The sequence below is a fragment of the Arvicola amphibius genome, chromosome 1 (genome assembly GCF_903992535.2).
Source record: "Arvicola amphibius chromosome 1, mArvAmp1.2, whole genome shotgun sequence".
Classification (NCBI taxonomy): Eukaryota; Metazoa; Chordata; class Mammalia; order Rodentia; family Cricetidae; genus Arvicola; species Arvicola amphibius.
In genome coordinates, this window is record NC_052047.1 from 121,528,715 (window position 1) to 121,556,658 (window position 27,944).

Sequence of the window (27,944 nt, forward strand, 5' to 3'; positions counted from 1 at the left end):
GGCTCCTTCCTTCCTGGCTTCTGAGAAGCTAAAGTTCTTCTTTGACTTCCCGTTTCCTCACCAGTTGAGACAATTGCTCTGGCTGAGCTGCCTTCTCAGCCTTCTCGGCTGTTTCCTTCCTTCCGGCTGGCTCTGCTGCCTTGCTTATGCTCTCCAGCACAGGCGACTCTTTCTCTTGCCTGTCTTTGGTTGCTTCCTCCAGCTTGAGCAACTGCTTCTGGGGCAACTTTTCTATGAGCTGGATCTCTGGCTCAGCTACCACTTCCTCCTCTACGGCTTCATTTTGCTCAATGGACAATAGCTGTTAGAGAGAGAAGGGGGAGGAGAATAAAGAAATATGTGTGATCATTGTGGTGACAACTGGTCAGGCTGTTCTGCATGAGCCCAGAAAGAACCCTATTTAACTTAAGTGTCCTCAGACACACAGTGAGATGACAGAGTGCCCAACCATGATTGTGACCGCTTTGTCAGGGGGCAAACCTCTTCTGTGACAGGTGCAGATGTCCAGCCCCTAACTCCAGGACAAAACAGGTGACTTTGGCTTAGTTAATGGGATCTATCTCTAGCAAACATGTTGCAACTACTGAAAAATTGATCTTATCTTTCTAAACAGGGAGGAGGTAAGTTTGGAGCCATGGGGTAATAGTTACCATCTATGGGGAAGTGACTGCTTGAGCAAGCTGCCAAGATGGGAGAAAATGTGGGAAGACAGAATGCAGATATGAGCTTCTGAGTTTGTCTGCGCCAAATGTCCTACCAGGTAAATGGAATAAACACCCCTTGCTGCTGAAGCAGGTGAGTAGTGTCTGATATTAGCAACAAAAACATCCTAACTGATTCAGATGGCACCCTCTAGTGCAATGTGGCATGGTTAGGAGAGAGGGGAAACTGTGGTCACATCCATCAGGACAGCAATGCCGGAGAGCAGACTCCCATCATCTCAGGAAGTGACCAGCAGGCTGTATGGAAGGCTGGATGTTACTTCGAAGCCTGTTTTTTAATGACTGCCATTTCTACTTCCTTGTGACAAGTTCCCTTAAGATAGCAGCGAGCTCACTAAAATGGTTGTCCATGCAGCCTTAAAACCATCTCCAGAGAGAATGAGATAACTGATGGAATCAAGGCTTAAGTGTTATATGGGCCTTGGCTTCCTGGCAATTGTGTGTGGGAGAGAAGATCCAGCCTGCAGTTCTGCCCCTTACCTCATCCTCTTCCTCACTCCTAATCTTGACATGGTGTTCCAGGAAGTCACAAAAGCCCTTCATACTGTGTTCTCCTTTATACAGGACAGCCTAGGAAGATAAGAAAGCAGGATTAAGATGGGAGCCTCTTCCTGTAAGTTGCTAGTAAAGTGTTACAAAAAAAAGAAAGAAACTCGGGATCAGATTCCTAACAATCTGGACCTACCGCCGCTCCCCCCCCCCCCCAAATGCCTTGGCCTCTGTGAACCTTCTTTACCGTGGCTCCAATATAAGGATAAAACCTCTTTCATTAGAGGATGTGAGGAATGGACCATATATGAACTATGAAGCCACACTTCATACGTCTAACCCTTGGCTGTTTTCTTACCAGTGTGGTCTGCTTACTGAACTTATAACTCAGTTTCCTCACATGGTGTTCATTTCAGGAGTTGTTGGATTAAATGAGCTAATGCAGGAAATGTGCTTAAAGTAGTGTTTGGTTTATGCTAAGTGCCACATGTGTTTGCTCTTATGAAAGGCTGGTATTAGAAGCCTTTTAACAATAGCTGTTCTTTTATACAGCACCTACCACATGGTCAGTGTTCATTCATAATAGTTTCTTTCCTTTGTGGATCTTTAAGTGGATTAAAAAGCTACTTCCTACCCACTGGTTGTTTAAGCTTTTTACTGTATAACTTAAGGCTGGTGACGGCCTCATCCTATCAATCTAAACTCAATTTCTACAATTTCTCTACATGTAACTTCTGCACTGGAATGGCATCTCATGGTGCTCTGGTCATTCTGCCCACCACATTGCTCATGTTACACATCCTACTTATAGAGTTCATGTCCCCTCCTTTAAGTCTTCACCGTTCTCTAGGGTTCCAAGTCTGTATGAAGACTTTAGCCATATCTTCCCTCCAGACTCTGCTTCCCCATTACATACACAGGTAGACCCATGTCACCATGACTTTGCCTCCCACTCATCTACTCTTGTCCAGAGCAAGGACCTTGGTTCATGCCCCATTCATTGGTACCCTTCCCCATCAATAGAGAATATGTTCCACCAGTCCTGGTGATGGTTGCACAAGAACCAGAATTCCCAGGTGCAAAAAGGATTGTTGGTGTCTGGCACGCATGCTTTAATCTGGTAGTATTTCACCCCAATATTCCTATTGAGAGGTTGTTACTTTATTCTCTGAAGCTTGTGGAGAGCTCAGCCTCAATACTAGAGGAAACTTATCACTGTCCAATGAAAACATCCATATCTGTTGGACACAGTGATCAGTCAACAGTGAGCAATGGACTCAAGTTGTGTGCAACTATAAAGTCTTAGAACTTGAGTGGAAGAAGCTGGGAAATACTCTAAACTTGAACATGGGAGCATACTAGGGACTGGAGCTGAGAATATTCAGTAGAGGGCTGAGCTGGAGAGAAACTGAGTTCCTGGTGGTGACAACATTTTCAATTATGTGGTCCCAAAAGAGCCCCTCACCTCTTGTGAGTCGGTAGGGAAAAACCTGAAGAATGGGTACTGATCTGGGTCCGCCAGCTCAATGTCATTTGCTGTTATGTCAATCTTGGCAATGACAACAGTGGAGTGGTTCTGATATTTTATACCCAACTCTTCTAGCAGTGGTAACAGTGCCTTGCACTTCTCAGACCAGGGTGCATCTGCAAGAGAAGGGTCTTGCTCAGCTCCCACTGTCCAGGGCTCCAAAAGCTGATGCCACACAGCACCACTGTGTTCTTCTCACCACGCATCTACTCAGCGAGCCACACACTCTTTCACTCTCACCAGAGGTTATTTGTATATTCGTACAGCTCAGTGTATGATCACTGTTAAGTAAACCAGAATAAAAATTAGCCTAGTCCTATTCTTTCTGGACAGTAACATTTTCCATGTGTTAATATGTTCTTTAAAAACAACAACAACAAAAATAACCTTCCTTTTAACATAGTGTTACACTCCAGTTGAAGAGAAAAACAGGGGAAATATTTATGCTGCTGTTATGTCTGAAAGAGAATGTGTGCGTTTATAGCACAGAAGTTAAGCACTTGACCAAGGTCATCTGGAAAATTAAGCAAAGGAACTAGGACTTGAAGATGGGTCACGTGGGCTTGATTATACTACAAATATGGCATAGCATGTTATATAATGTACATTAATACATAACAATATGCCTTTCAGTCCCTGTGAAGAGAACATGCCCAAAAAACTGAACAGGTATGCGCTAAAATTATGACAACTACCCTTGGCAGGTATACTGGCCTTCCTTGTGGAAAGTTCCCTGAGCCTTGAGGGGTCAGACAGCTGGCCCCTTGGAAAGAGACCAGAGCACAGATCCCAAACAGGGAAAGCCAGACCTTACTGGTTTGCCCTCGCCTGAAGCTCAGAACTCAAGAGTTTTGCTCTGTGGGAGGAATGGCCTCAGATGCCCTGACATTACACTTTGGCAAGCCCATCTATCCTTTTACCAACCAAGTGTCCCTGTGATCAAATCTCCTGCCTACAGCACCAAGAGACCCCCTGGAGCCTGATGGGCCCTGGGTAGGAATATGAGGGATAATGGCTGAAGCCTTAGGGTACAATCCCACAGCCCTACTTCCAAGAAAATGAGGCTGGTCTTGCCTTTTATCAGAAGCAAATGAGTGTTCTCAGAACTCTGTGTGTCGGGTAAGTACAGAAAGGCTGCCCCAGCTCTGAGATGAAGGGGAGCAGAGTGCTGTGACTCAGCTGGGCAGCTCTCAGAAGCACTGGCGGCTCACAAGTGTCTGCTTCGCAGAGGCCGAGATAGGAGGCAGGATGGAATCAGCACAGAGACAACGTCACTTTGAGTCTTAGTACTTACCGTGTGACCTTGACCTGTGTCATGGAGGAAGCGACTGTGCCTTCCTCACAGCCTTGCTGTCCCATACCATGTGACACACTTAAGCCCAGCTCAGTGTACAAGCTCACTAGAATTACCTTTGCCTGTCTGAAGTAGCTATGGAGTCACCTTCTCCTCTGTCTCATGGAGAGAAGGCTCTAGCTTGGGGGGGGGGGGCTGGCATATAAACTAGGGATGACTGGAAAGGGACATAGTCCTTAGACAAGCAGTAGGGATAATTATAATGGCAGTAACAGCGGTCACCATTTGTGAAGTGCCTGCAACATGCCATGCACTATTCAAAGTCCTTGAGATGGAACATTCATGCCCATACCTCACAAGGGCCCTCGGATGAATCATATAAGACCCAAAGCAGGGGGATTCTGGGTGATAGCATGAACGGAGGTGGTGCTGGAGCCGAAATGAAAATGCTCAAATCCCATTTCTAGAACGTAGTGGGTGATACTGGGAATATTTCTTCCCTGAGATTCTGTTGAGTGATCCGTACATGGGAAGCATAATAGGAGCTGCTTTCAGGAGAATACGGTGGGGAATTTTAATGATATAGGTATACAATGACTCAAGCCTGAGTCCGAACATATTGGTGCATCCAACAAAACCATGTTAGCCACCAGTGTTACTGTTACAAACTGTCATAGGAATGGATTATGTGGAAAGCATTCATACATACTGAGAATTAATTCGGGGCACCAAGTTGCCTGTGTCTTGATCTAATCTTTTTAAGAGAAGGGAGATAATTCTCAGCATGGCTTGAGAGTTAATGGGTTTGGAGACTGTACCACCCAAGAATTCAGAAGCAATACTGGAAAAGTAATAGTGGGGCCCTTAGTCTCTCATTGTCTCCATGGAGATACTTACAGAACATCACAAACACGTCCTTCTCCTTATCCAAGACAACCACATTGAAGTTCTTCCCCACAAGCCTCTTAACTGGCCCTTGGTCCCAATATTTTGGAATATCTTCACTGGATTTGTGTTTCTAGGAAGCAAATTCAAGAGGTCTAACACGCTTCACTCCAGAAAAGAACAAGCAAATGGGGTTTCCCCACCCCCACTTACAAACAACGAAGGGGAAAGGCTTTGTCTTGAAAGGTTTGAAATGCAGAGGTAGTCACAAATTCAGTGTCAACTCTGCGTTGTCCAGAGCAGACAGGGCTCAGATAGCTGAGGGTCGGGGAGGTCAGAGCCTGAGGGTGGGTCAGGGTACTGATGGGGGGGGGGTCAGAGATCTGGGCTGCCATTATCCATACTTATGATTTTCAGGATTCTCAGATGACAATGGAACTCATGTCATTAACATCTCAACTAGACTTCTTGGGAACAATGGCTGTTCCAATAACTGAGAGTCAAGACCAAGGCATTTCTATGCCACCTTCCCCCAAGTCCATTGTTATTTTTTCTCTTGCCTTTCTCTAGCTGTACTGATCATCAGTTGGCCCCAAAGCCTAACCATCTCTAGTCTCAGGCTGGTATATTCTTCCCACGGCCTGGAAGGCCTTCTCCAAGTTTTCGTCCCCTTCCTCTATCCATTGAACTCAAATTTATTCTTCAAGATGAGGAGTTATTGAAATGCCCATTCGTGTTACATTCAGAACGGTATCAATAATTTTTCTGCCACACTAGATGGTGCTTTAAAGGACTTTTTCCTTTTCTCACCAAGTGTCTACACATAGTAAGACATCAGTAAAGAGTTTTCCAATGAAGTACAGAAAGAATGGATCTGTTTTAGCTTAAAGAAAGCTATAGACATCTTAGAATATATTTTTCTACACAACCACTGACTCCTGAGTATCTTTGGAGTCTATACCCTCTTTTCCATTTTCCCTATGACTACCCTAGTTTAGATAGTACATGCTTCTCACATGGGATCCCCCTGTGTCTCCTCCAAATCATGTGTATGCCTTCATTTTCTACAGGTAAAGCTCTATTTTTATCATAAAGATCTGATTTCTCCTTGCATATGGAATGCCAACTCTTTTCTATGCTTATGTAGTCCTTGCTGCCTGGCTTCTGTCAAACTCTAGCTTTTTCTTTCATGGTACCATCCCTCCTCTCCCTCACAGCCTCTGGAATGACTCAAAGGCTCATTCACTGGAAGCAGAAAGGTGCTGGGAGACTGGACACAGAAGATGAGCAATGAGGCACACAGTGAAGAGCTAGGACCAGGCCGACTGGGCAGAGACCATTGGTCATGAGGAGGATGCGTGTCTGTATTCTGGAGCACAACAGAACACGCTGGCCTTTGAAGGGTGAGAAAACCACCTTGCATCTAACTGGAGGGAAGAAGAGCACACTGTGGATGTGATAACGGACAGTGAGAGGGCTCTACCGTGAAGACTTCTCTTTCCTAGGTGATTTATGGGTAGAGTGCTGGGCCGAGAGTGGAGGTAGGCATGGGATGGGAACAGAAACTGACCTAAAGGTAAAGAGATGAATACCTTAGAGGGATTTAGACAGATACTGGGGCATTTCTTGGTAGAGGAAAGTTTGGTTGGTGTCCAGAGGATCATATTCAGTCTCACGGTGGAGTTGTTCTCCGACATTACTATAGAAGTCGTAGAGAACTTAAATGGATGCAATAGGACCTGGGTTTTGGCCTGGGGTATATATACCTTCTATACCTTCAGGGTGTAAAAGAAGCAGAACGTGGAGAGGATGAGGAAGTACAAGGGTGACACACTGTAGAATCCAAGTTTATGGAGAAGGCACTAGAGAGACTGAAACAGCCTCCAAAGACTGAAGGCTATGGGACAGGTAAGGCTCTTTATTTTTTTATTTTATATAACTTAAAGATTATTTTATTTAACCACATATAGACACCATAATTTCAACATGTAGTTAATGGCAAACAGTAAAATAAAATGTTTTACACTTCTTTATTTTAATTTCTCTTTTTTCTCCCCCTTCTTATTGTTTTTAATTGAGCTACATATTTGTCTTCACTCCCCTCCCTTTTGTCCTGCTCCCCTTCTACTCTCTCCCATGGTCCCCATGCTCTCAATTTACTCAGGAGATCTTGTCTTGTTCTACTTCCCATGTAAATTAGATTCATGTATGTCTCTCTTAAGGTTCTCTTTGCTGTCTAGGTTCTCTGGGATTGTGAATTGCAGGCTGGTTTTCTTTGCTGTTGTCTAAAAGCCACTTATGAGTGAGTACATATTGTAGTTGTCTTTCTGGGTCTGGGTTGCCTCACTCAATATGATGTTTTCTAGATCCATCCATTTGCCTGCAAATTTCAAAAAGTCAGTTGTTTTCCCACTGTGTAGTACTCCATTGTGTAAATGTACCACATTTTTCTTATCCATCCTTTGGTCAAGGAGCACTTAGGTTGTTTCCAGGATCTGGTTATGACAAATAATGTTGCTATGAACATAGTTGAGCACATGTTCTTATGGTATGATTGGGCATCCTTTGGGTATATACCCAAAAGTGGTATTGCTGGGTCTTGAGGAAGGTTGTTTCCTAATTTTCTGAGAAATCGCCATACTGATTTCCAAAGTGGCTGTACCGGTTTGCACTCCCACCAGCAATGGAGGAATGTTCCCTTTGGAGGGTGAGGCTCTTTAGCAGTGTGGTCAGTGAGGTGAACTAAGAAGAGGAGAAGCTTTGAAATGAGACCTTTGGAGGAACTTCCAGTTCTAGATAATGAGCAGCTGAGCAGAGGGCTGGGATGGTGGGTGTATACCAGTCCATGGAGAACATAGATAAGCATCATGGATGTTAATGACTAGGAATGATGGCAAAGCAGCTTGGAGGTACCCTGCACTGAGGAGCCCGCATCCTCAGAGAGAGCAAGGGAGATACATGGTCAGAGGATAACAACAAGGGATAAGAGGGAAGTAGTGTGATGCCAAAAGCATCAAAAGAAAAAAGGCAAAAAATGTTAGGTTTTAGACGCTAGAAGGAGAAATGGTTTGGAAGTACCAGGAAGGACACCCGCTTTTCCATTTAACCTCACAGTGAGTCAGAGAAGACCTTCCTTCCCACTAAGAAGGCTGTAGAGGAGGAGGGGTCCCTATGGAAATAGATGGAAGGGAAGGGAAGCAGCCAGAGTTAAGGTCTCCGTAGATGCAGAGCTACCCGAGGACTCTCTGTGCACTCCTGTCATTATCTGAAACACGTCTGAAGGATTCTCCACTTACTCTCAAAGATATTTCGGTTTCTACAATAAACAGTTATGCATCAGGAGAGATTGCAGGTAACTTCCCAAACCTACCCTTTCAGCAGCATGGAGGGAGTCTCTCCACCCCACACAACCTAAAGGTCCCTGAAGCTCTTGAGGCTAAATCCTGGCTGCTATTTGTTCCATCTCCTTCCCCCTAACCCTAGGTCAAGGGGGCTTTCTGAGAAGAGGCTGTAAGGAAGAACTAAAGCCTCCTTCAGAAGACAAGTCAGTTTCTAGAACATCTCAACTTCTATTCTTCTTCTATCCTGAACTTCTATTTACTTTATGACTAAAGAACTGGTAATGAGCTTCCAGTCTCAGAAGAAGCCACAAGCTTCACTGATTGAAGGCGGAAAATGGAGAGACTGGGCCACACTGAGCCTTAGGATGGTCTTTGTTCTGTCTCTTCAGAACGAGATGAAACCAGCAAAATTCTAAAGAGGTCCTGAGGTTCTAGACATGACTTACCTGAGAGCAAGCTTACCTTGGCAGTTTTGCTGAGGAAGCTCTGGCAGAATTTCTTGAGGCTTTCAAAGGTTATGTCGTCTGTGGGCATTTTGTACCTGGTATCAGAGCTTATGTTCAGGATTTGAACAGATGGGACATTGACTGTTGCGATCCGGAAGTACTCGAAGACACGTTTGTTTTTGGGTTCATCCGCATTCACAAGGATAAAAAGAATCTGCAAAATCAAGCAAAATGGCTTGCAGCTCTAGACCCCTCATCAAGGGAAAGGGGCAGCTGAGAAGCAAGGAGCTAATGAAACTCAAATAGCAAGGCCTAGGGAGTGCCTCCAGGGAGACTCACTCCCACACTCATGAGCAGACATGCAACCTCCCCCAGGCTGGTTTCTGTACTGTGCATAATCCACCCAACTTCAGGAACTGAGCAAGTCCTGAGTTTTATCATTGTCCCATGCCTTGGTTTCCTTGTCTGTCAAAAGGTGATTATGATCATACTTGCTTTAGAGGATTGCTTTAACAGTATATACAAACAGACACTGGGAGAAATAATTAATAAATGGGACCTCTTGAAACTGAGATGATTCTGAAAAGCAAAGGACACAGTCAATAAGACAAAATGGCAGCCTATAGAATGGGAAAAGATCTTCACCAACCCCACATCAAACAGAGGGCTGATCTCCAAAATATACAAAGAACTCAAGAAACTGGCCACAAAAGAACAAATAATACAATAAAAAAATGGGGGTACAGACCTAAACAGAGAACTCTCAACAGAGAAATGGCTGAAAGACACTTAAGAAAATGCTCAACATCCTTAGCCTGGTGTATTTGCACAATGGAGTACTACACAGCAGAAAAAATAACAACATCTTGAAATTTGCAGGCAAATGGATAGATCTAGAAAACATCATATTGAGTCAGGTAACCCAGACACAGAAATACAATTATCATATGTACCCACTCATAAGTGGCTTTTAGACATAAAGGAAAGAAAACCAGCCAACAATTCACAATTCCAGAGAACCTAGACAACAAAGAGAGGCATATATGGATCTACATGGGAAATAGAAAAAGACAAGATCTCCTGAGTAAACTGGGAGCATGAGGACCTTGGGAGAGGGTTGCATGGGAGGTGAGAGGAAGGAAGGGGAGCAGAGAAAAATGCGGAGCTCAATAAAATCAATAGAAGAAAGAATGTGTGCAAAGGCCTGGTTTAGGAGTGGCAGTGGAAGAATGCTTTCCACATGTGAGTTCAAATTTGCTCTACGAGGGAAACCCATACCCCACTATTCACATGTTCACACAACAAATATTCACATTTAACTGGACCCTGGGGACATGGTACTGTACAAGGAAGACAGAATATCTGCTCCCTGGAACTCACATTCTAGTGGAGGAATTGGATAGGAAGTACATTCAATAACAACAAGTAAGGATCAGAGCAACCGTGCAGATGAGGTGAGACATGGGCTCAGTACATCAGGGGGCCAGGAGAAGAAGCTGTTTTAGCACACAGAACAGGAAGCAGCATCCCAACAAGTAGAAAGGCAATGCAAAGAAAAGCTCTAGTAGCAAAAGGAGCATAGAGAATAGAATGTTCTGGAAAGGAAAGACATTAGCAGCCTGGAAGATGAAATCAGACGCTATAAAAATAGTATGTGAGATCAGAAGTCCAGTAAGAAGTTTGGGTCTAGTTTGGTCCAAATAAAGATGGTGCCAAGCCAGAGAGTGTCACGGTGGAGATTTTCAAATAATAGATCTAGCTGCAGAAAAGGAGCAAGAGTGGACACAAGGAGATGAGATAGAGGCTTCTGCAGGCACCTGGGGTCACATACTTTCAGGTCATTCATCCAGCCAAGGGTTTGCCCACAAAAGAAAATGTGCCAGCCTTCTGGATGCTAGAGAAACTACAAAACATAGAAAAAGATGGTTAAGCCATCTTGAACATACCCAACAAGTACCAGTTATTTCTATACCCTATAGGATAAGGTTTAGCAGGATAGTATCAGCCAAACTCTTTATCTATATAGGTCAGTAATGATATCTGGGATGCTCTCTGACTGTGGCAACAGGAATTTAGAACTTCATCTCCTGATCTGTCCCAAAGTAAACTCCAGATGCATTGAAGGGTTATTGAAAAACGAGAAAAAATAGTTGCGAGCCAACAAGATAGCTCAGCAGACAAAGATGCCCGCTGCCAAACCTGATACTCAAGTTCAGTTTCCAGGACTCACATAGTAGAAAGAGAGAACAGACTACCGACAGTTGTCCCCTGGCCTCCACACACATGTTGTGGAATGCATAGGCACATATACATACATACATTAACAGTATTTTTAAATTAAATATGGTTAAGTAATGACAATTGTAGCTTATGAGCAATCAGGTCATAGTCACATTAAATATCTGAAAGTGTAACACTGAAAAACAGCAAGATAGATTAATATTTGCAAGAGGTATCTGCGACTGGAAGAATCTTTCTGAAAACTAGTGTGTTGGTACATAGTATACCTGTTAAATGTGTTTATGCTTCAGTCTTTATTCCATGTTCACACGTCAACATTACCATTTCATTTAATTTCAGAATAACTTTAAATGAAGAAAAAGTCTTTCATGTCCAGATGCTGGTAAATGCATTACATATAGACCTAGGGTGTAGGAGGTGATTTTTTTTTTTTTTACCCATGGTGCTGATGATACCAATTACAAGCACCAGGAAGTGTATTTTTAGCCATTGCTTTGCGTGTGAACTTTCTAGATTAAAGTCAGAGTCTATATAGAGCATAGACTTTAAAGAAACACCTTTAGCATGTTTATTAAAAAGAGTAAAAGACCATAGGCTTGGCTCCCTGTAGAGGAAGAATGGAACAGACTCGTGTAAAATAAAATAGCAAATGTTACATATCCTTGGCATGTAAACCATGAAATAGACATATGCAAAATAACTGCAAATCATTCCCGAATTAATTTATAGTAAGGAGAAAAGACAACTACCCCCAGAGTCTGCTGCTCTTGTGTGTCCATCAAAGAGCCCCCAACAACAACGGGTTGGCCTACAAACCTTATTCTGGAATTCCTTCGAAACCAATCTGTAATGCCGGATTATGATGCTGTATGGCTCTGAGTTTTTGGAGATAAAGAGCAACATGTGATTCGAGATGCTGAGTTCATAAATCAGATCCTTATTCTGAAATGGCAAGGAAAGCATGTCACTCAAAGTGCACACAAGGGGGTCCAAAGGCCTCCCAGGACCGCTTTGCCCACTGACCTCGGGGTTGAATTCAATCACAGAGCCTGTAAGCTGCTGTTTCACGACCTTATTGAGATAGTCTTTGTTGGTATTGTCATTAATGAGCTCTTGACGCTTCACAACTTTTCCCTTGAGCCAAAGGAAAAACATGTTAGAGGGCAGTGGCTTTCATAATACACACACCTAACTAGTGCAAACAGCACTCCCCCACACACACCTGGGGTGAAGCCAAACATAAGGATATTGGCAGGTATAACACATAACCCAAGAACTTAACAGTTAAGAGCCCCGAGTGAATCCGTCTGTGGGTCAGATGTGGATACAAGAAAAGGAATCTGATGACAACAACCCTAGCTATTGTACTCTGAAATCCACCAAAATGTGTGTCAAGGTTGAACACCATGCCACACCGCCACCAAACAATGGCTGAGGGCAAACCCAAATTGGGGAGATTCTGAGAGTGAATCGAATGGGAGGTGATCTATTAGCCTTCCTAACTCCATCATTGTGGTCTGAAGGCTCTCTGAGTCCCTCATCCCTATGCTTTTTTTCCTAATGAATAGATGGCACATCTAATCCTGCTATGTTAGCCACTTCCCAGAAGGATCTGGATAAACATTGCGGTAATATGATTGTTTATGGTCTAAGTATTCCATTTCCATATTATTTTCATCTCCACCACTCTCAACTTGGTACAAACTTCTCAGCTAGACTCTTGAAGCATTCCCCCCACCAACCTCTAACACACACACACACACACACACACACACACACCATCCCACATCAGCTAGCCTGATGTCAGAATACAAATCTGACTCTTCTTTTTGTTTTTCTTGCTTTCAAGTTGTTCTCTGGATAAAGTTCCATCTCTTTATTGGTTATACAGCAGCCTCAAAATACTAATTAAAGAGTGTGGGCTGTGCCCGCCACAGTTGTAAACATACTATACACAGTTTACTCAGTCCTCACGGAATCTCCCAAACTATGCATTAACATCAACCTCCCAATTTCCCCTTCTTTTTCTTCCTTTCTTTGCTGTCCTCACATCTCTCCCACTTCCCATACGAGGAGGCACAGGAAGGAAAAATAACCTACCCAAGATTACTAAGTAAGGAATGAAATCAGGAGTTAGGTATCTAGTTAGTGCTAGGATTGAGTCCTGAGCTTCACATGCACTGTGGAATAACCCTCATGTACACTGTAAAGACTGCTCCCTCGAATGGGTTTAGTAAAATGCTTACTAGCTAGTAGCCAGGCAGGAAGTATAGGCTGGGCAACTAAACTAAGGGTGATGGGAAAGAGAAGGGAGGAGTGAGGAGCCACCAGGCAGATGCAGAGGGAGCAGGAGATGAACATGTCAGACTAATAAAGGTACCACCACATGGCAGGGTGTAAATAAGGAATATGGGTTAACTTAAAACGTAAGAGCTAGTTAGGAATAAGCCTGAGCTATTGGTCAAGTATTTATAATTCACATTCAGCCTTTGAGTCAGTTATCTGGGACTGGGCAGTCAGGACAAGAAACTTCTGTTGTTGATGTACTCTACCATTGAAGTGCACCCCAACCCCAAAGGCAGAGTTTAAAAATGGGCAGACTAACCATAGTGTTTATATTATTAGCTGTTTAAGAATATACCTTCCTATAAAATCATATGGACTCAGGAGGCTGTGTGTCTGTATATATCTATAGATAGATAGATAGATAGATAGATAGATAGATAGATAGATAGATAGAGATAGAGATATAGAGATAGATAGATATATGTGTGTGTATGTATGTGTGTGTGTGTGTCACAACAACAGAAGAAAAAGAGGCTAAGAGTTTGAGAGAGAACAAGAGTACAGGAAGGGGTTGGAGGAAATGAAAGGGATGAATTGTGTAATTGTAATTTCAAAAATAACAACATTAATAAAATAAATAAATAATACAATTAGTAAATAAAATATACCTCTCTGCTTGTAGGTATGGCACAGAATCCAAATAATTAATAAAAATATATATCATAGATATAAAAATATCTGGAATATATTTCTCATAATTGCTATTTGGCTTTTGATTTTGTGATTGGTTTGTTCTGCAGGACTTTTGATATGTAGACAGTACACATTTAACAGGAATTTAATAGGGTTTCTCCACATTTTGTGGAGGGACTACCCAAATTCCTTGTATAGGAAACAAACTTGGGTCTGGAGAGATGGTTCTGTGGTTAAAAGCACTGGCTGCTCTTCCAAAAGATCTGGGTTCTAGTCCCAGCATCCATATGGTAACTCACAACCTGTAACTCTACTTCTAGGAGATACAATACCTTCTTCTGGCCTCCAAGATGCTCAGATACATATAGGCAAAATACCCACTTATGTAAAATAAAATTAAAACAACAAAACAAAGCAAACTATCCTATATCATCATATGGAACATGACTACATGACTTCATGAGCTACAGCTTCGAATCAGGGTCACACGGAATTTAACTTAATGTAAGATCTGCTGCCTGATTACAGTTTAAGTGTTTTCCTTACCTGGTTATTCTTAACATCCTATTTTTAATATCACTATTTTCTCTTCTGGCTTCATGTATTAGAGTTCAGTATGTATTTGGATCTCTTCTTGACTCTATGTTGTCTCATTCAAAGGACAGATTGCTTTATTCTCCATCTTAAAACCTTCTCAATGAGTTATATGGGCCAAAGAGAAAAATAATGCGAGACTGAATGTCACCTCTGAAGGTCGTGTTGATCTGAATACCACTCCACATATCAAGTGTGGCCTCAGATAAGGAATTAAGCTCATCTTTAAGTAAAACATCTATTGTACAGATGTTACTCTGTGTGAGGAGACAGGAAAACATGACTAGAAGGCCTACATGTGAATATTAGGATTGGCTATGGAGGGAGTGTTGGAGAAATGGGAGATTTTAGAATGAAACCTAGAGTTTCTGGCTTCTTCCACTAAATGAGGGGATGGTGGCACTCTTTGCTATTTCTCTCCAAGATTTTGTGTGGTGGGGGGGAGCAGTGTTGAGGCAGGGTTTCTCTGTGTAACAGCCTTAGCTGTCCTGGAACTCACTCTGTAGACCAGGCTGGGGATGAACTCACAGAGATCTGCTGCCTCTGCCTCCCAAGTACTGGCATTAAAGATGTGCACCGTCATGCCTGGAGACTCTCCAAGCCTTAAGAGAACTTGGAGAGAAGATTAGGACTTTGACATGAACCATGATGAACTGTCTGGTTCTACATATCAAAATCTGGTGTTAGTTGAAGTCTAGATGGAGACAGGGATTTTTTCCCCCACTACGTGTGCTTTATTCCTTGAAATAAAAAAGCAGCGAGAAGAAGGAGGAGGAGAAGGAGGAAGAAAAGGAGGAGGAGGGGAGAAAAGGAACAGGAGGGGGAAGAGGAGGAGGGGGAGAGGAGGAGAAGGAGAAGGGGGTAGAGGAAGAGGAGAAGTAGAAGAAGAAGGAAGAAGAAGGAGGAGGAGGAGGAGGAGGAGGAGAAGAAGAAGAAGAAAGAGGAGGAGAAGAAGGAGGAGGGGTGATCTCCACAAAGCTTTCTGTTTATATAGGTAAACAGACAATCCCATAAGTGGTAACAAAAAAAAGCATGCATTTTCACAGAGTCAAGACAGAGATTTATAAGCCATAGGTATATATGGTAATTATTGATAGAGATGGATGGGAAAACATGAACCAGAAAAATAAAGTTCATGGAATTGAGTCTTGATGTGACAGATACTGGCAAAGGCAGAGAAGCAGGGAAGGTGGTGGGGGTCCAGGAAACTGATTTCTTACAAGTCAACTAGTCCAGGAACACTTAGTTCACAGGTAATGGAGCCAGAGCCTGTCCCCAAATGTCATCATTTAGTATGAGGTGAAAGGCCCCCATGATTGTATAGGATAAAAACTTACCTTTTTAAACACCAGGACGCTGTCAAGGATCACATGGAAACGCCCAAAGGCATTTTTGATTTCTATCATTCCAAATACTAGCTCTGGGAAGTCCTTGATCATGTCATAAAACAATTCTGCCACTTCTTCCTCTAAATCCTGTTTGGAAAAGCATGTTATGTATTTCTCTGGAGGAGGTAACAGTGCCTGTCTTGAGGGGAAGGTGAAAATGATAGCCTATCTGTGCCTTTGTTTTTCTAAATTCTGCATTTTTGGTGGGTGGTCTAAATCCTCCTTCACGGATGCTTCCCACCTAGAATGTTCCTCTAGCTAGGACTGAACCCCACAAGGCAAATCCTCAGAGATCAATGGCACAAACTAGGCATTTTTACTTTTTCCTATTATGAAAACAATGGCTGTTCTAACCCATGAATTGAGAGTATTTCTAAAATTAATGCCTGAATCGCTTTCAGAAGCCACCGATTTGACTGCACGCAACACCAAGTGTGAACTGGTGGTGAGATGCAGGGGTACTTTTGGCCTTTGAGACTCAACATTCAGCATGGAAGAATATTTGGGCCAAAAACACTCTTGAGGGAGCAGAAAGGAAAGAGCCATGCGCTCTCCTCACATATTAATATGATAGCAAAGATGGACATCTATTGAGAGAGGAAGCTTTGTCGACCTAAAGTAAATCAGTTAAAGCACATGAAAAGCTCATTTTCTACAAGCAAACATACTTGGTAACATTTATAACTATAAAGAATGAAATCAATAGAAAGCAATCATAAGTCATTTTATAATCATATTTAAATTATTTATGAGCTAGCCCAAGTATCTCCTCGTACTTGATCTGGATGAGGACTGACTGACCCTTCGATGGGTGCATGCTACAATGTTGATCGTTTAGTTTCTGGGGAGGCTTGGAAAGAAATTATGGATAAGAAACTGGCTTAAGCAGACACAAACACCTGTTAGAATCATAGTTGAAATAGTTCTCAAACCAGAAAATGAAGATGGCCTCTTATCCTCTGGTATTGTAAATAGATACCCCAAAGATCAGTTATAGCATTGAAACCAACTAAATATTGATGACAATCTCTTATCTTTCCATCTTCTAACCAACTGCTACCATTTCAACTTCCATGTTTTCTTTCTTTGAAACCAGGAGCTCCCCCAGGACACCAGCTCAGTGGATCAGAAACTTGAGCAAGGACCTACACAAGTCATGAACCCTCCTCATCCCAAACCCTCCACGCATAGCGCTCACCAGGTGAGTCACCTCCCACCTCTTCACCCCAGTACCTGGAAGAAGCCTACAATGACCAAGGGCCTGGATTTCACAAAATCTGCCACTTCGTCGCTGTTGTTGAACAAATGGGCTCTGTGGAGAATCTGTCTTCTCAACCAAACAACCAAAGCTGTAGATTCAACCACATCTGAAGAGAGACGTTTAAAGGAATTCCATCAGAACTTTCCTGAATTCAATGAGCAGAAGTATCTTGTCTTGAATCCCACGCTTGGCAGCATCTCCATTTTCTTTTCCTCCCAAACTCCAAGACAAGACTGCATTAAGGTCTGTTTTAAGAGCAGCTAAATGTCACTAAGCTCTTGCCATGGCTACACCCCTGTAATGAATATTGTGCCTATATTTGCCCTTAACAGCAACTCTAATGAACATGCTCACTTCTTCCCTTTGTCCAGAAAGGGAAACAAGGTTCAGCTTGCCTACAGCCGGTTCACTAGCTCACCTGGGAATCTAACCTTAGAGGAAGCATTCCCAACCTTCTCTAAGGTGATAGGAAAAGAACTGGTTTTCTTAACATGTAAGTCAAAAGGTCACATATTTCTGTAACTTTGGGGTTCTTCCTCCGGTACTTAATGTGGGTCTTCCCACATCAATTAACACAATGAAGATGATCCCCCACAGGTATTCCTAGAGATCCATCTCCCTGGTGATTCTAGACTGCTCCAGATGGCAGCATGAACCATCCCAACTCCTAAGACAGTGGTTCTCGACCTTCCTGATGCAGTGACCCTTTAGTACAGTTCCTCATTCTATGGGGACCCCAACCATAAAATTATTCCTGTTGCGACTTTGTAACTGTAATTCTGTTAATGTTAAGAATCCTAGTGTAAAAATATGATATGCAATCCCTGTGAAAAGGTTGTTCCGACCCCCAAAGGGGTCCCAAGCCACAGGTTGAGAACCGCTATCCTAAGCGCATTAAACCTGTAGGGTAAAAACAGGCAGAGGCCAATGTACGTGCGATGACTTTTCACAAAACAAACATGTGCATGTAACTGCTACCCAGATGAAGAAGTGCAGTGTGGTCCTGACCAGCCCTTCAAACTCTTAGTATGTTGAAGAAGGCAATCACAGAAGTAAATGGGAACGATGTGTGCGCCGCTGAAGCCTCCCACTCACACCTAGGGGTAGCCATGTTCTTCGCCTCTAACAGCATGCACCGTTCAGCCGTTCCTAACTCCCTACAGCTTGGACCGTAGGGTACATTTACCCGGAGCACAGGGACTGACTTCTGTCAGTCTTGTGGGCCAGAAGCAGCGTTTCTGGGCACAGAGGATGTCATGTTCAGCTTTGGTAGATGCGGTTACAGTTGAAGCGAGAGGTGATGCTGCATGCCTCTAACCCTAACCCTCAGGATGGAAGCAGGAAGAGTCTGAGGCCCAGGCCAGCCTGGACTACACAGTAACCTCATCTCAAACAAGACAAAGCAAAGCACAAAAAAGAGAAAGAATCCAGAAAGCTTCCAAGTGAGCTTAACCCTAGGTCATCAGACACATGGCTGCAGCCTCAACTTTCCCCTGCCTCAGACATTTCCTCATTCACCTCCTCCCTGCCCCCAGCTTACCTGCCTTCCCACCATCCTCCGCTCCCTCTGCCCTGCCCTGCCATTATCTTATGGCTTCTTCTGTTCTTCCGTAGGTCTATCACTTTCTGAAACCGCTGTTATGAGTAGGAGTAAACTTGTTCATTGTGAGCTGCCAGGCACGTACTTGGTGCTCAAGAAATCTTTTTAGGATGAGGGAATGAAGGCAGTGGACCACCAGGAAAGCCAGCTTGAGAGAAATTACTCCCAAGCCTCCTTTTCTAGGGTACACGGCCTCTGGTTGCCCCTCTGGACCTTATAGAGCTTAGGTAGTTTTGAACTTGACTAAGATCTTATTCCCAAGTGCCTGCAGCTTGGGCACTGCCCTTGCCAGCAGGCATTGCGCCTCCCCTGGCTCTTGACTCTGTGCCAGAGGACACGGTGACAACTCAGGTGTGAATGCTGTGTCAATGATTGACTGGGCCAGAGCTTGGCTGCATGTTTCCAGACGCTAATAGGGGCCCCAGAGGCCATCTGAGTCTCCTTCCTCCAGGGCGGGAGACACGGCCAAGTCTGCCACCATCAACCCGCGGACATTGGAGGACAGGACTGGGCTGTGACCCAGCAAGGACTAAGTTCCACCTGTGCCCTGAGCAGGGCTCTATCACAGTCACATTGCAGGGGGCATGCCGAGCAGCGTGTCCTCTTGGAACGCCAAAGAGCCCTGCCAAGCAGGCCTTGTTCGTTCTGTCTGGAGTAAACAAATGCAAGCCAAGGTCTACAGCTCTGCTCGAGTCCTCAGAGCCTGAGTGCTTCCTATTCCTGGAGGCCGGAGTCCCAGACTCCATCCTGGCACCCCATTTCCTCCTTCTGGGCTTGGGAAGTAACGTTGAAGAAGAGGGAGATGAGTGAGCTCAGAAGTATATGTGTCCTCTTGTGCCTGCCTTCCTGAAGGTAACTGGATCCTGCTCAAACTTAACAACTAAGAACATAATTGTTCCAAGCACTGGACTAGGCTTAAGCAAAGAATAGCTAATAATAAACACTTCTACTTATTTCGTATACAGCACAATGTAGATCAGAGCTCAACAAACTATGAACCAAATCTGCCCCCACTGTTTACTTTTATAAATTAAACTTTATTGGAATACAGCCATATCTGTTCACATAGTGCATAGCACAGTAAGTAGCTGTAATAGGTCTTTCTTCCTCCTAAGGCTAAAATTCCCTTCCCAGGAAAATCTTCCCTGACTTTACTGCTCCCTACCTGGAGTATTGTCTTCTTTTTTTAAGTTCAATATTTCAGTTTATTTATTTATGTGTGAGGATGTACAGGTACCAGGGAGCGTGCGTGAAGGTCAGAGGACAGTTTGTTGAGTCCAGTGTGTGGATTCCGGGGATAAAGCTCAGGTCACCAAGCTTGGCAGCAAGCACCTTTACCCGCTGAGCCGTTTTGCCAGCCCCAGCTAGGGTGCTGTGCAGAAGTTGTTCCGCTCTCCTGTGCTCCATCTGTAACATAATCGCCATGCGGGGCTGTTGTGAGGCATAAGCAGCACCTGGAAGCCAGTGCTTGCTGCAGGGATCTGTCGGGCCCTGTGCCTTACACACATTGCTTTATTTTCTCGCAGCCAGGGGCGGTAGAGTTTTCCAGTTCCCTGTTTTCAGATGGGGAAAACTGAGGTTGCACAAGAAGGATGGACTGCTTCTGAGGTAGGAAGTGAGGGTTTGAATGCAAAGACTAGAACCCCAAGGACAGACCAGCCCTTGCCCTTATGGTGCTCTGAGGAGACAATAAACAGCAGATAGCGCTCTGTGAGTCTTGATCACGATGCACAGCTGAGGGAGCAGGCTGCATGCTCTAAGCAGTCAGGGCAGACTCCCTTGGAGAGGAGATGGGAGCCCCCTACATGGCAGAGGAGGTCACAGCCACTCGTTGCCCCCAAGACTCGGACGTCCTGGGGTATCTTCTCTGCCAACCTCACATAGAGTGTAAAAAGCCACCACACAATCATCTTGTCGATTCTTGATAGAATCAGATCTCAGCTGTCCTTCAAGGAAGGCACCCGAGCCATGCCATAAGCAAGTGTTGGCTTGTGCAAAGTAACCCAGGCCTGCTTCTCCACAGTCCTGAAGCCAGAACATCGCCCAGGGCCCCTTGCTTGGGTTAGATGGGTCCCTGTGGTTGAGGATCATTCCTCAGAATTCCCAGCAATCAGATCCCTATCTCCCTTTCGCATGGTCTCCCCACTGGCTCGTGCACGCTACCCTCCATTTGGACTGTTGGGTACTGAAGCCCCTGCCTGCTCTGTGCTATGAAGTTCTCCCTGGGAAGCACTTGCCCAGCCAGCTTGCCCAGTGTCTCTCCCACGCCCTCTTGTGAGCATCCAGTGCAATGTGTTTTCATTTCTTGCTCAGGGAGTCTCTTTCTAACCCTTTGGCTCCTGCAACAGCAGTCCATCGGGTTTGTTAGAAGCTAAAACCCCTACCTGCTCTCCGACTCCTAGGACTGGATCCTTTGTTGGCTCATCTAGTTCCTGGGCTTTTTGTGTGCTCATACGCTCACTGCTTAGAAGAGAGCTTCAGAAATGCCAGAGCCTGTGAAAGGCAGTGCCTGCTTTCTGACTCCGCCATTCCACTCACTCACCATGGCACCATTCTATTGGCAGGGTAGAGGATGAGCTAGGTTCTTTGGTTACATTTATTTATGAATTAACTGTCAAGGGTGTATGCAACAGCTTGCCTGTGCAGACCAGAGAACAACTCTCAGGCATAGGTTGTCCCCTTCCACCTGGGCCATAGGGACTGAACTCAGGTTCAGTCTTGGCGGCAAATGCCTTCACTCACCAAGCCGTCTCAGCTCCCCACCCCCCACTGAATTCCTTTGCTCTTCACCAGTTTTGTAGCATCCAGCAGTGAGCCCACCCATCCACCTGTCCGTTCATATCCATTTGTTCCATATCTGCTTACACATGAAAACTAGAATCAGCCATATCACACACTAAGGTACGTAATTCTACAGACAGCTTCAATATCATGGTAATAGACGCAACACCTCGACCTTTTGTTCCGTCACCCCCCAAGCCCTCTTGTTTGTTTCTGTGTATGTATGTGCGTGTGTCCATGTATGTGCATGTAGAGCCCCAGAGATCAATCATATGGTGTTATGCAGGCACTATCTTTTTTTCCCCCAAATGGGGCCTCTCACTGGCCTAGAACTTCCCAAATAAGCTAACCTAGCTAGCTTGCTAGCCTCAGTCACCTGCCCATTTTCACTTCCCCAGCTCTGGGGTTGCAAAAAGGCACCAGCAAGCCTGGCATTTTCCCTAGGAGTTTTGGGGGGACCAAAACAGGCCCTTTGCAAGCACTTTGATGTCCAAGTTATGTCCCCAGCCTCTTGCAACCTCTCCTTTAGCCCAGCAGAGCTTCCCTGTCAAAACCCTCTACAGCAAAAGAGTAGAGATAACCTCTGGTCTGGTCTAAAACTCATGTCCCTCCTTAGCTGAGAAGTGGTGGTAGACGCGCTGAAAAATCGCCAGTTCCCATTTTCCTTCTAGACACAGAGCTGAGCTATGATTCTTAGCCCTCTTGCATTTGTGTAGAGTCCTGGATCAGAATTCCAGCCAGAAGATGGCAAACAGGAGTGATTTGGCACTCTCCGGCCACGCACACTACCTGTGGTGAGCTCCTGCACCTGGATACCGGGGAAAGAGCAGGTGGCTCTAGGGCTAAGCAAGATGGAGCCACAGCTGGAAGGAACCTGGGTCACTGAGAGGCCATGTGGATCGGTGCCTCCCACATCCAGCCTTGAACTACTAAGTAGGCTTCCCATGAGCATGAAATCAACCTACATCCCGACCACCATTACCTTTGCAGCTGGTGGGGCTGGACCTGTTGCCCTCAACAAACAGCTTCAACTCCGGGGCCTGCTTGATGTCAAATTCCTCCTTAAGCTCTGTCTGCACAGTGATGTCCACTTTGCCGAAGCCCAAGCCGTTCTTGCCCTTGCCGAAGATCTCCGCGGCTCTGCCTAGCTCCTCGGCCAGCTTTCTGGACTGTTTCGAGGATGGATTGTCTGAAAGAATCAGTGTGAAGAGAGACTACAGAACCCCTCTTCCTTTTGCGTTTCTGGTCTTTGTTTGTCCTGGGAACCCCAGGGTTTCCCCATGTTCACAGCCAAAGAGTGGGTTTCAGAAATTTGACAGGAGATGAGACAAACAGGTTGTAAAATGGAAGAATTTGGGAGATTATCAGGATCAAGTGGAATTAATTCAGCAGTCACTTACAGGGGCTTACAGGCACCAAGTCTATTAGTTACCATTATTATTTTATAGATGACTGATTTGAGGCACAACAAAACCACATACTTGCTCAAGGGCCTGATAACAAGATATACTCAAGCTGGCTGAAAAACTTCTGGATTTTTTTAACTTTCACTAGGCATGTAAAAACACTTAGATCAATGCCCGGAACATAACAATGACATAATGCATTTTAATTGCTATTGTTATTAATGGTATAAAAATTTCTTTGGCTAGCAATTAAGGCCAAGCGATGTGACTCACTTGCGCCATCTGGTGGAATATTTTGGAACTAAGCAGTTACTGCACCCCTTGTGCGGTGGTTGGGAACTCTCTCAGGCAAAGGTAGGTGAGGTGTGAAGAGCAGGTAGGTAGGGTATGCTGGAGGTTCACTTTCCTCTCTGAGCTCATCACCCCGAGAAGCGGTAGCTAAAGAGACCCCAGTACTCTGTTAAAGGGTGTGCTGTTCTGGGATTCTTAGTTGTTCACACAGCTGGGTATGGAGGTGAAGTAGGTAGGGTCTTTTTTACTGAAAACAGCCTCAGGGAATGAAGCTTGGCCAGAGAGATGGGTTTTCCTCGCTGGAGTTGGAGGAGATGAAACGACAAACTTCTGATGACATTGCTAGGCTGAAGGTCCTTGCAGCCACATGTCTGAGACGGGTAGGCTGTCAGGACTGGGGGAGACAGATTCGCTTTCAAGCCAGAATGCTCTATCCTTTCCAGTCCTCTTGTCCATCTGGAGCACTTGGAGAAAGTGCAGGTCGCCTCCTGACTGTGGTAAGGCCACAGCTGACAGATGTATGTTTTATAAAGCACAGCCAGGGAAGTTGGGTCCCAGGACAGCTGGCACTGGCTCAGGAGCCAGTCACTGGCTCTTCAATGGAACCTGGCTGGGAGTGATCATCCAGGAAAGACTTTCTGCCTCCCTCACAGGTCGATGCTGTCTGCTCCAACACCACCCTCAGCACACCCCTCTAGCAGCCGCAGCAGCTCTAAACTCTTCTCTGGTCACTCTGCTCTGTGGCTTCTCCAAGCTTCCTTGTGGACTTGGCCATGCCGGGTCCATGGCTGCTGAGTTTATGAATGCATATGTTCAGACAAGAGAAGCATTGGAATGGTTGTCAGTGGTGGAGCATTTGGAGATTCCATACACAACCCAGAGCCCTGGGGGGTCTGATGCGGAGGTAAGGGAGACTGTGTTGCCACAGCCATAGGAGGTAAGGAGACCATGTTGCCACGGCCATAGGAGGTGAGGGAGACCGTGTTGCCATGGCCATAGGAGGTAAGGGAGATCGTGTTGCCACGGCCATAGGAGGTGAGGGAGACCATGTTGCCATGGCCATAGGAGGTGAGGGAGACTGTGTTGCCACGGCCATAGGAGGTGAGGGAGACCACGTTGCCATGGCCATAGGAGGTGAGGGAGACTGTGTTGCCACGGCCATAGGAGGTAAGGGAGACCGTGTTGCCACGGCCATAGGAGATGAGGGAGACCATGTTGCCACAGCCATAGGAGGTGAGGGACCGTGTTGCCATGGCCATAGGAGGTAAGGGAGACCATGTTGCCATGGCCATAGGAGGTGAGGGAGACCGTGTTGCCATGGCCATAGGAGGTAAGGGAGACCATGTTGCCATGGCCATAGGAGGTGAGGGAGACCGTGTTGCCACGGCCATAGGAGGTAAGGGAGACCGTGTTGCCATGGCCATAGGAGGTGAGGGAGAGACCTCTCATGCATGTATCACATCCCACTGCCCGGCTTTCACCATAGCACTTTTAGCCACAAGACACGTTCCAGACTTCTCTTCTGGATCTGCTTAGTGCTTGTCTCTCCTCTCCTGCCTGTAAGTTCCAGGAAGGTGATGTAGTTTAGCACCATTTCCTCAGGGCCGAGAATACATTGAGGCATATCAAGCCCTCAATACTTATGAGTAAGTAAGTTCATCTTCTGGAGATGAAGGTGCGGGTGCAGAATGGATTGAGAGGCAGTTTGGGTGGAAGACTTGGTTTTAAATTCAGACCAGTGGTGTGACTCTAGGGGGATTATCTAACTTTTTTGAGTCTTGTCTCATGGGAAAGACGGGAACCGTGGTGCTGAGTTCAGTATCTGCAATGCAGGTATTTGATAAATGTCCATTAAGATCATCACCGCCATAGTTAAGACCATGACCTCTGTCATCACCAACACCTCATCAAGGCAGTCATCATCCTCATCAGCATCTCTATCACGACCACCATCATCATCTACATCATTCTCAATATTCCCATCATCATAATCTCTATCATCATTACCATCCTCTCCATCAACATCACTATCTCTAGAATTACCTCTATTCTGCACTAGTTACTCTTTTTTTTTTTTTTTTGGTATACCAAAACACTCTGACCAAAAGCAACTTGGGAGAAAAACAATTTATTTGCCTTGCACTTCTGGGTCATAATCCATCATTAAGGGAAGTCAGAGCAGGAACTCAAACAGGAACCAAGTCCAAAACCATGGAGAAATGTTGCTTACCAAGGACCACCTATCCAAGGAATGGTGATACATTCCACAGTAGTTTGAGCACTCCTGTATAGTCAATATACTACCTCCTAGACATGCCCACAGAAAACATTACCTAAGGAATATCTCAGCTGAGGCTTCTCCTTTCAGATGACCCTAGGCTTAGTCAAGTTGGTAATCAGGGCTCTGCTGGACAATTATCACTACTGCCATTAGTATATCGGTCATCATCACCAGGCAAGGGTAGGTTTGTGCCCTGACCCCGTGGAACACGCGAGTTCGGAAATGCTGTTGAGATGATCTGACAAGGGCCTCTTGAAGGAAGGCTGAGGAGACCTGGACAAATTCTTACCCAGTCTAAACAGGAATGAAAGAAGTGTCCGCACAAGAAGCTTAAACCTCCCAGCCCAAGTGCAAAAGTGAAGGACGCATGCTACCGGACAAAGGGCATGATGAAAGGCCTAGAGGCTTGAGCCAGAATGCTCCATTCTGAAAACCAGAGCTGCATTCTAGAAACCAGTCTCTCTGAGTGCTTGGCAGAGAGCACATTGGAAGGAGCCTGGAATCCACGGAGGAGCCTACCTTGGGGCTCAGGTGGGGAATGGTGAGAATGGAGCAGACGCAGGGTGTGGAGAGAGTTGGGGACCACAGAGTATGAGATGCAGAACCCACAGGATTCCATGAGGCCACAGAGAATTTGGGGATGACCTTGAGGTTTCTAACTTTGGAATGGAGTGTTTGATGGCATCATCAGTGCACACAGGACCGTAGAAGAAACGGATGGTCGGAACCAAATACTAAGGTTTGTTTTAGACTCAGACCTGAGAAGGGAAGGTCCTGCTGAGCATCAACCTTAATTCTGAAGTCATCAGAAGGATAAGGGACTGGCCAATAATTTGAGAGTCACTGAGAGGCCCCAGACAACTCTCCTGTAAAAAAAAAAAAAAAAAAAAAAAAAAAAAGCCCATTTACCTTTGAGGGAAATGTTTATAATCCTTCCCCAAAATGGTTTTCCCAAAGGCCACTTTAGAAGGCCTACCAGATTTTAAAAACTCATTTTGAATTCAATTGTGTATTGACAGAATCAATGATGGGAACATGATGAGTTTTATTTAGAGCCTCTTTTAGACAACGAAATCTCAGCTGGCTTCAAGGGAGTTCGGATACTTTGACTTGTTCATATTGGTTGCTATTGGAGTAACTAAAAATGTAAAAGCAGGGGCTAAGGGTGAAGGTCGAGGGTTAAAGGAGAGAGAGATGAACTTGGTCTCCCACTGTGATAAAATCAGCTGAGAGAGCAGAGCTTTGCATTCTTATGAGGACAGGCCTTTCTCCGGCTGTGAGTGCCAACAGTGTTTTTGTGTCTTTCTGTAACATGTAGGACTCCTGCCATCCCCCAGATCAATGAGACAGGCATTGCCCTTCATTGTCAGGGCCGGATATACTCACGGAAAATCACCATTAGGAAGCGGGTCTCATTCAGTGTCTGCGTCAGGCCTGCAGGAGTCAGCACCATTAAGCTTTGGTCCTCCAGGATGTGCACAGGTCGGGAAATGTTAATGCCAGCATCTGTCCCTGGCGAGCCAAAGACCGCAGAGAGGCAAACCACCACCAGCAGCAGTGGCGTCCAGAGCAGTTCCATAACTGGCCTGCAGGGGGCAGAAGAGGAAACAGAGCTCTTCTCAAACTTAAACCTTCCTTATGCGGGTGGGGAATACGGAAGGAACTGGGCTCACAGCACTCTGCAATGCACACAGCGTGGTAGCAGCCCTACAGCAAAAGACAAGGTTGTTTGGCCAACCTCCACCACTGGGCACTGACTGCAGAAGAGAAGCTAAAAGAGCTCCCATTCCTAAGGCCTGGAATCAAACAGCCCATTGGAGCCCATTGTTTTCCCAGCCACGTGATGGGAACTTTGCAGAGATGAGCCTGGTTCCAGAATCCCAAAGTGAGCCTCTGACTGGTCCCTGCCCCCACCCGCCTTGATCGATACTGATGCTGCTGCCTGTTCCTCCAACTCTGCCCAGCCCACTGCCGTGTAATGTACACTGTATTTGGTCTTTGAAATGTTCTCAAGAGTACATACTGGATCACATAGTGAGCTACATACTGGACCAGCCTGAGCTACACGGTACAATACTATCTCAAACAGGCAAACAGCAACAACACCACAAATTGTCAAGTAAATAAAGATTTTTTTTTTTCCATGATCCCTCAGTGAAGAAAACTGCTCACTGGTAATGAATTCCCACTAATGTTAAAAATACCTATATGCATTATTTTTAAACAAACATAGATTATAGATATTCTTGAGTTCTCAATGCTCTTTTCTATTTTACTAAATTTTCATTTATTTTATATACGACCACAGCTTCTCCTCCCTCTTCTCCTCCCATTTCTTCCCCTCATCTCCCTTCTACTACCCCCTCCCCTTCTTTTCTGTCTGTTCAGAAAAGGCAGGCCTTCCATGGAAGTCAACA

The 27,944-nt window shown here is 45.1% G+C and overlaps 1 protein-coding gene across 1 annotated transcript; it reads right to left on the reverse strand.

Annotated features, from left to right (window-relative positions):
• On the reverse strand, positions 1–27,356 carry Pdilt (protein disulfide isomerase like, testis expressed). The gene is made up of 12 exons (XM_038334810.1): positions 27,266–27,356; positions 26,914–27,113; positions 22,532–22,738; positions 17,141–17,274; positions 15,857–15,994; positions 11,970–12,080; positions 11,763–11,888; positions 8,722–8,919; positions 4,931–5,051; positions 2,677–2,855; positions 1,203–1,292; positions 1–301 (listed from the first exon to the last, which is right to left on the reverse strand). Exons 1-12 carry the CDS (start codon positions 27,340–27,342, stop codon positions 29–31), a joined length of 1,854 nt encoding a protein of 617 aa, XP_038190738.1. The 5' UTR covers positions 27,343–27,356; the 3' UTR covers positions 1–28.
• Positions 27,357–27,944: the final 588 nt, after the last annotated feature.

What these genes read in the sequence shown, in the direction of transcription:
- Pdilt (XM_038334810.1), bottom strand. Translation starts at nt 27,342, where the DNA reads ATGGGCTGTTTGATTCCAGGCCTTAGGAATGGGAGCTCTTTTAGCTTC. An exon ending in CGAAGGAATTCCAGAATAAG is followed by an intron (nt 8,920 to 11,762) that starts GTTTGTAGGCCA and finishes TTGATTTTGCAG; the next exon opens with ATTCTTTTTATCCTTGTGAA. An exon ending in TCCCTACCGACTCACAAGAG is followed by an intron (nt 1,293 to 2,676) that starts GTGAGGGGCTCT and finishes TTATCTTCCTAG; the next exon opens with GCTGTCCTGTATAAAGGAGA.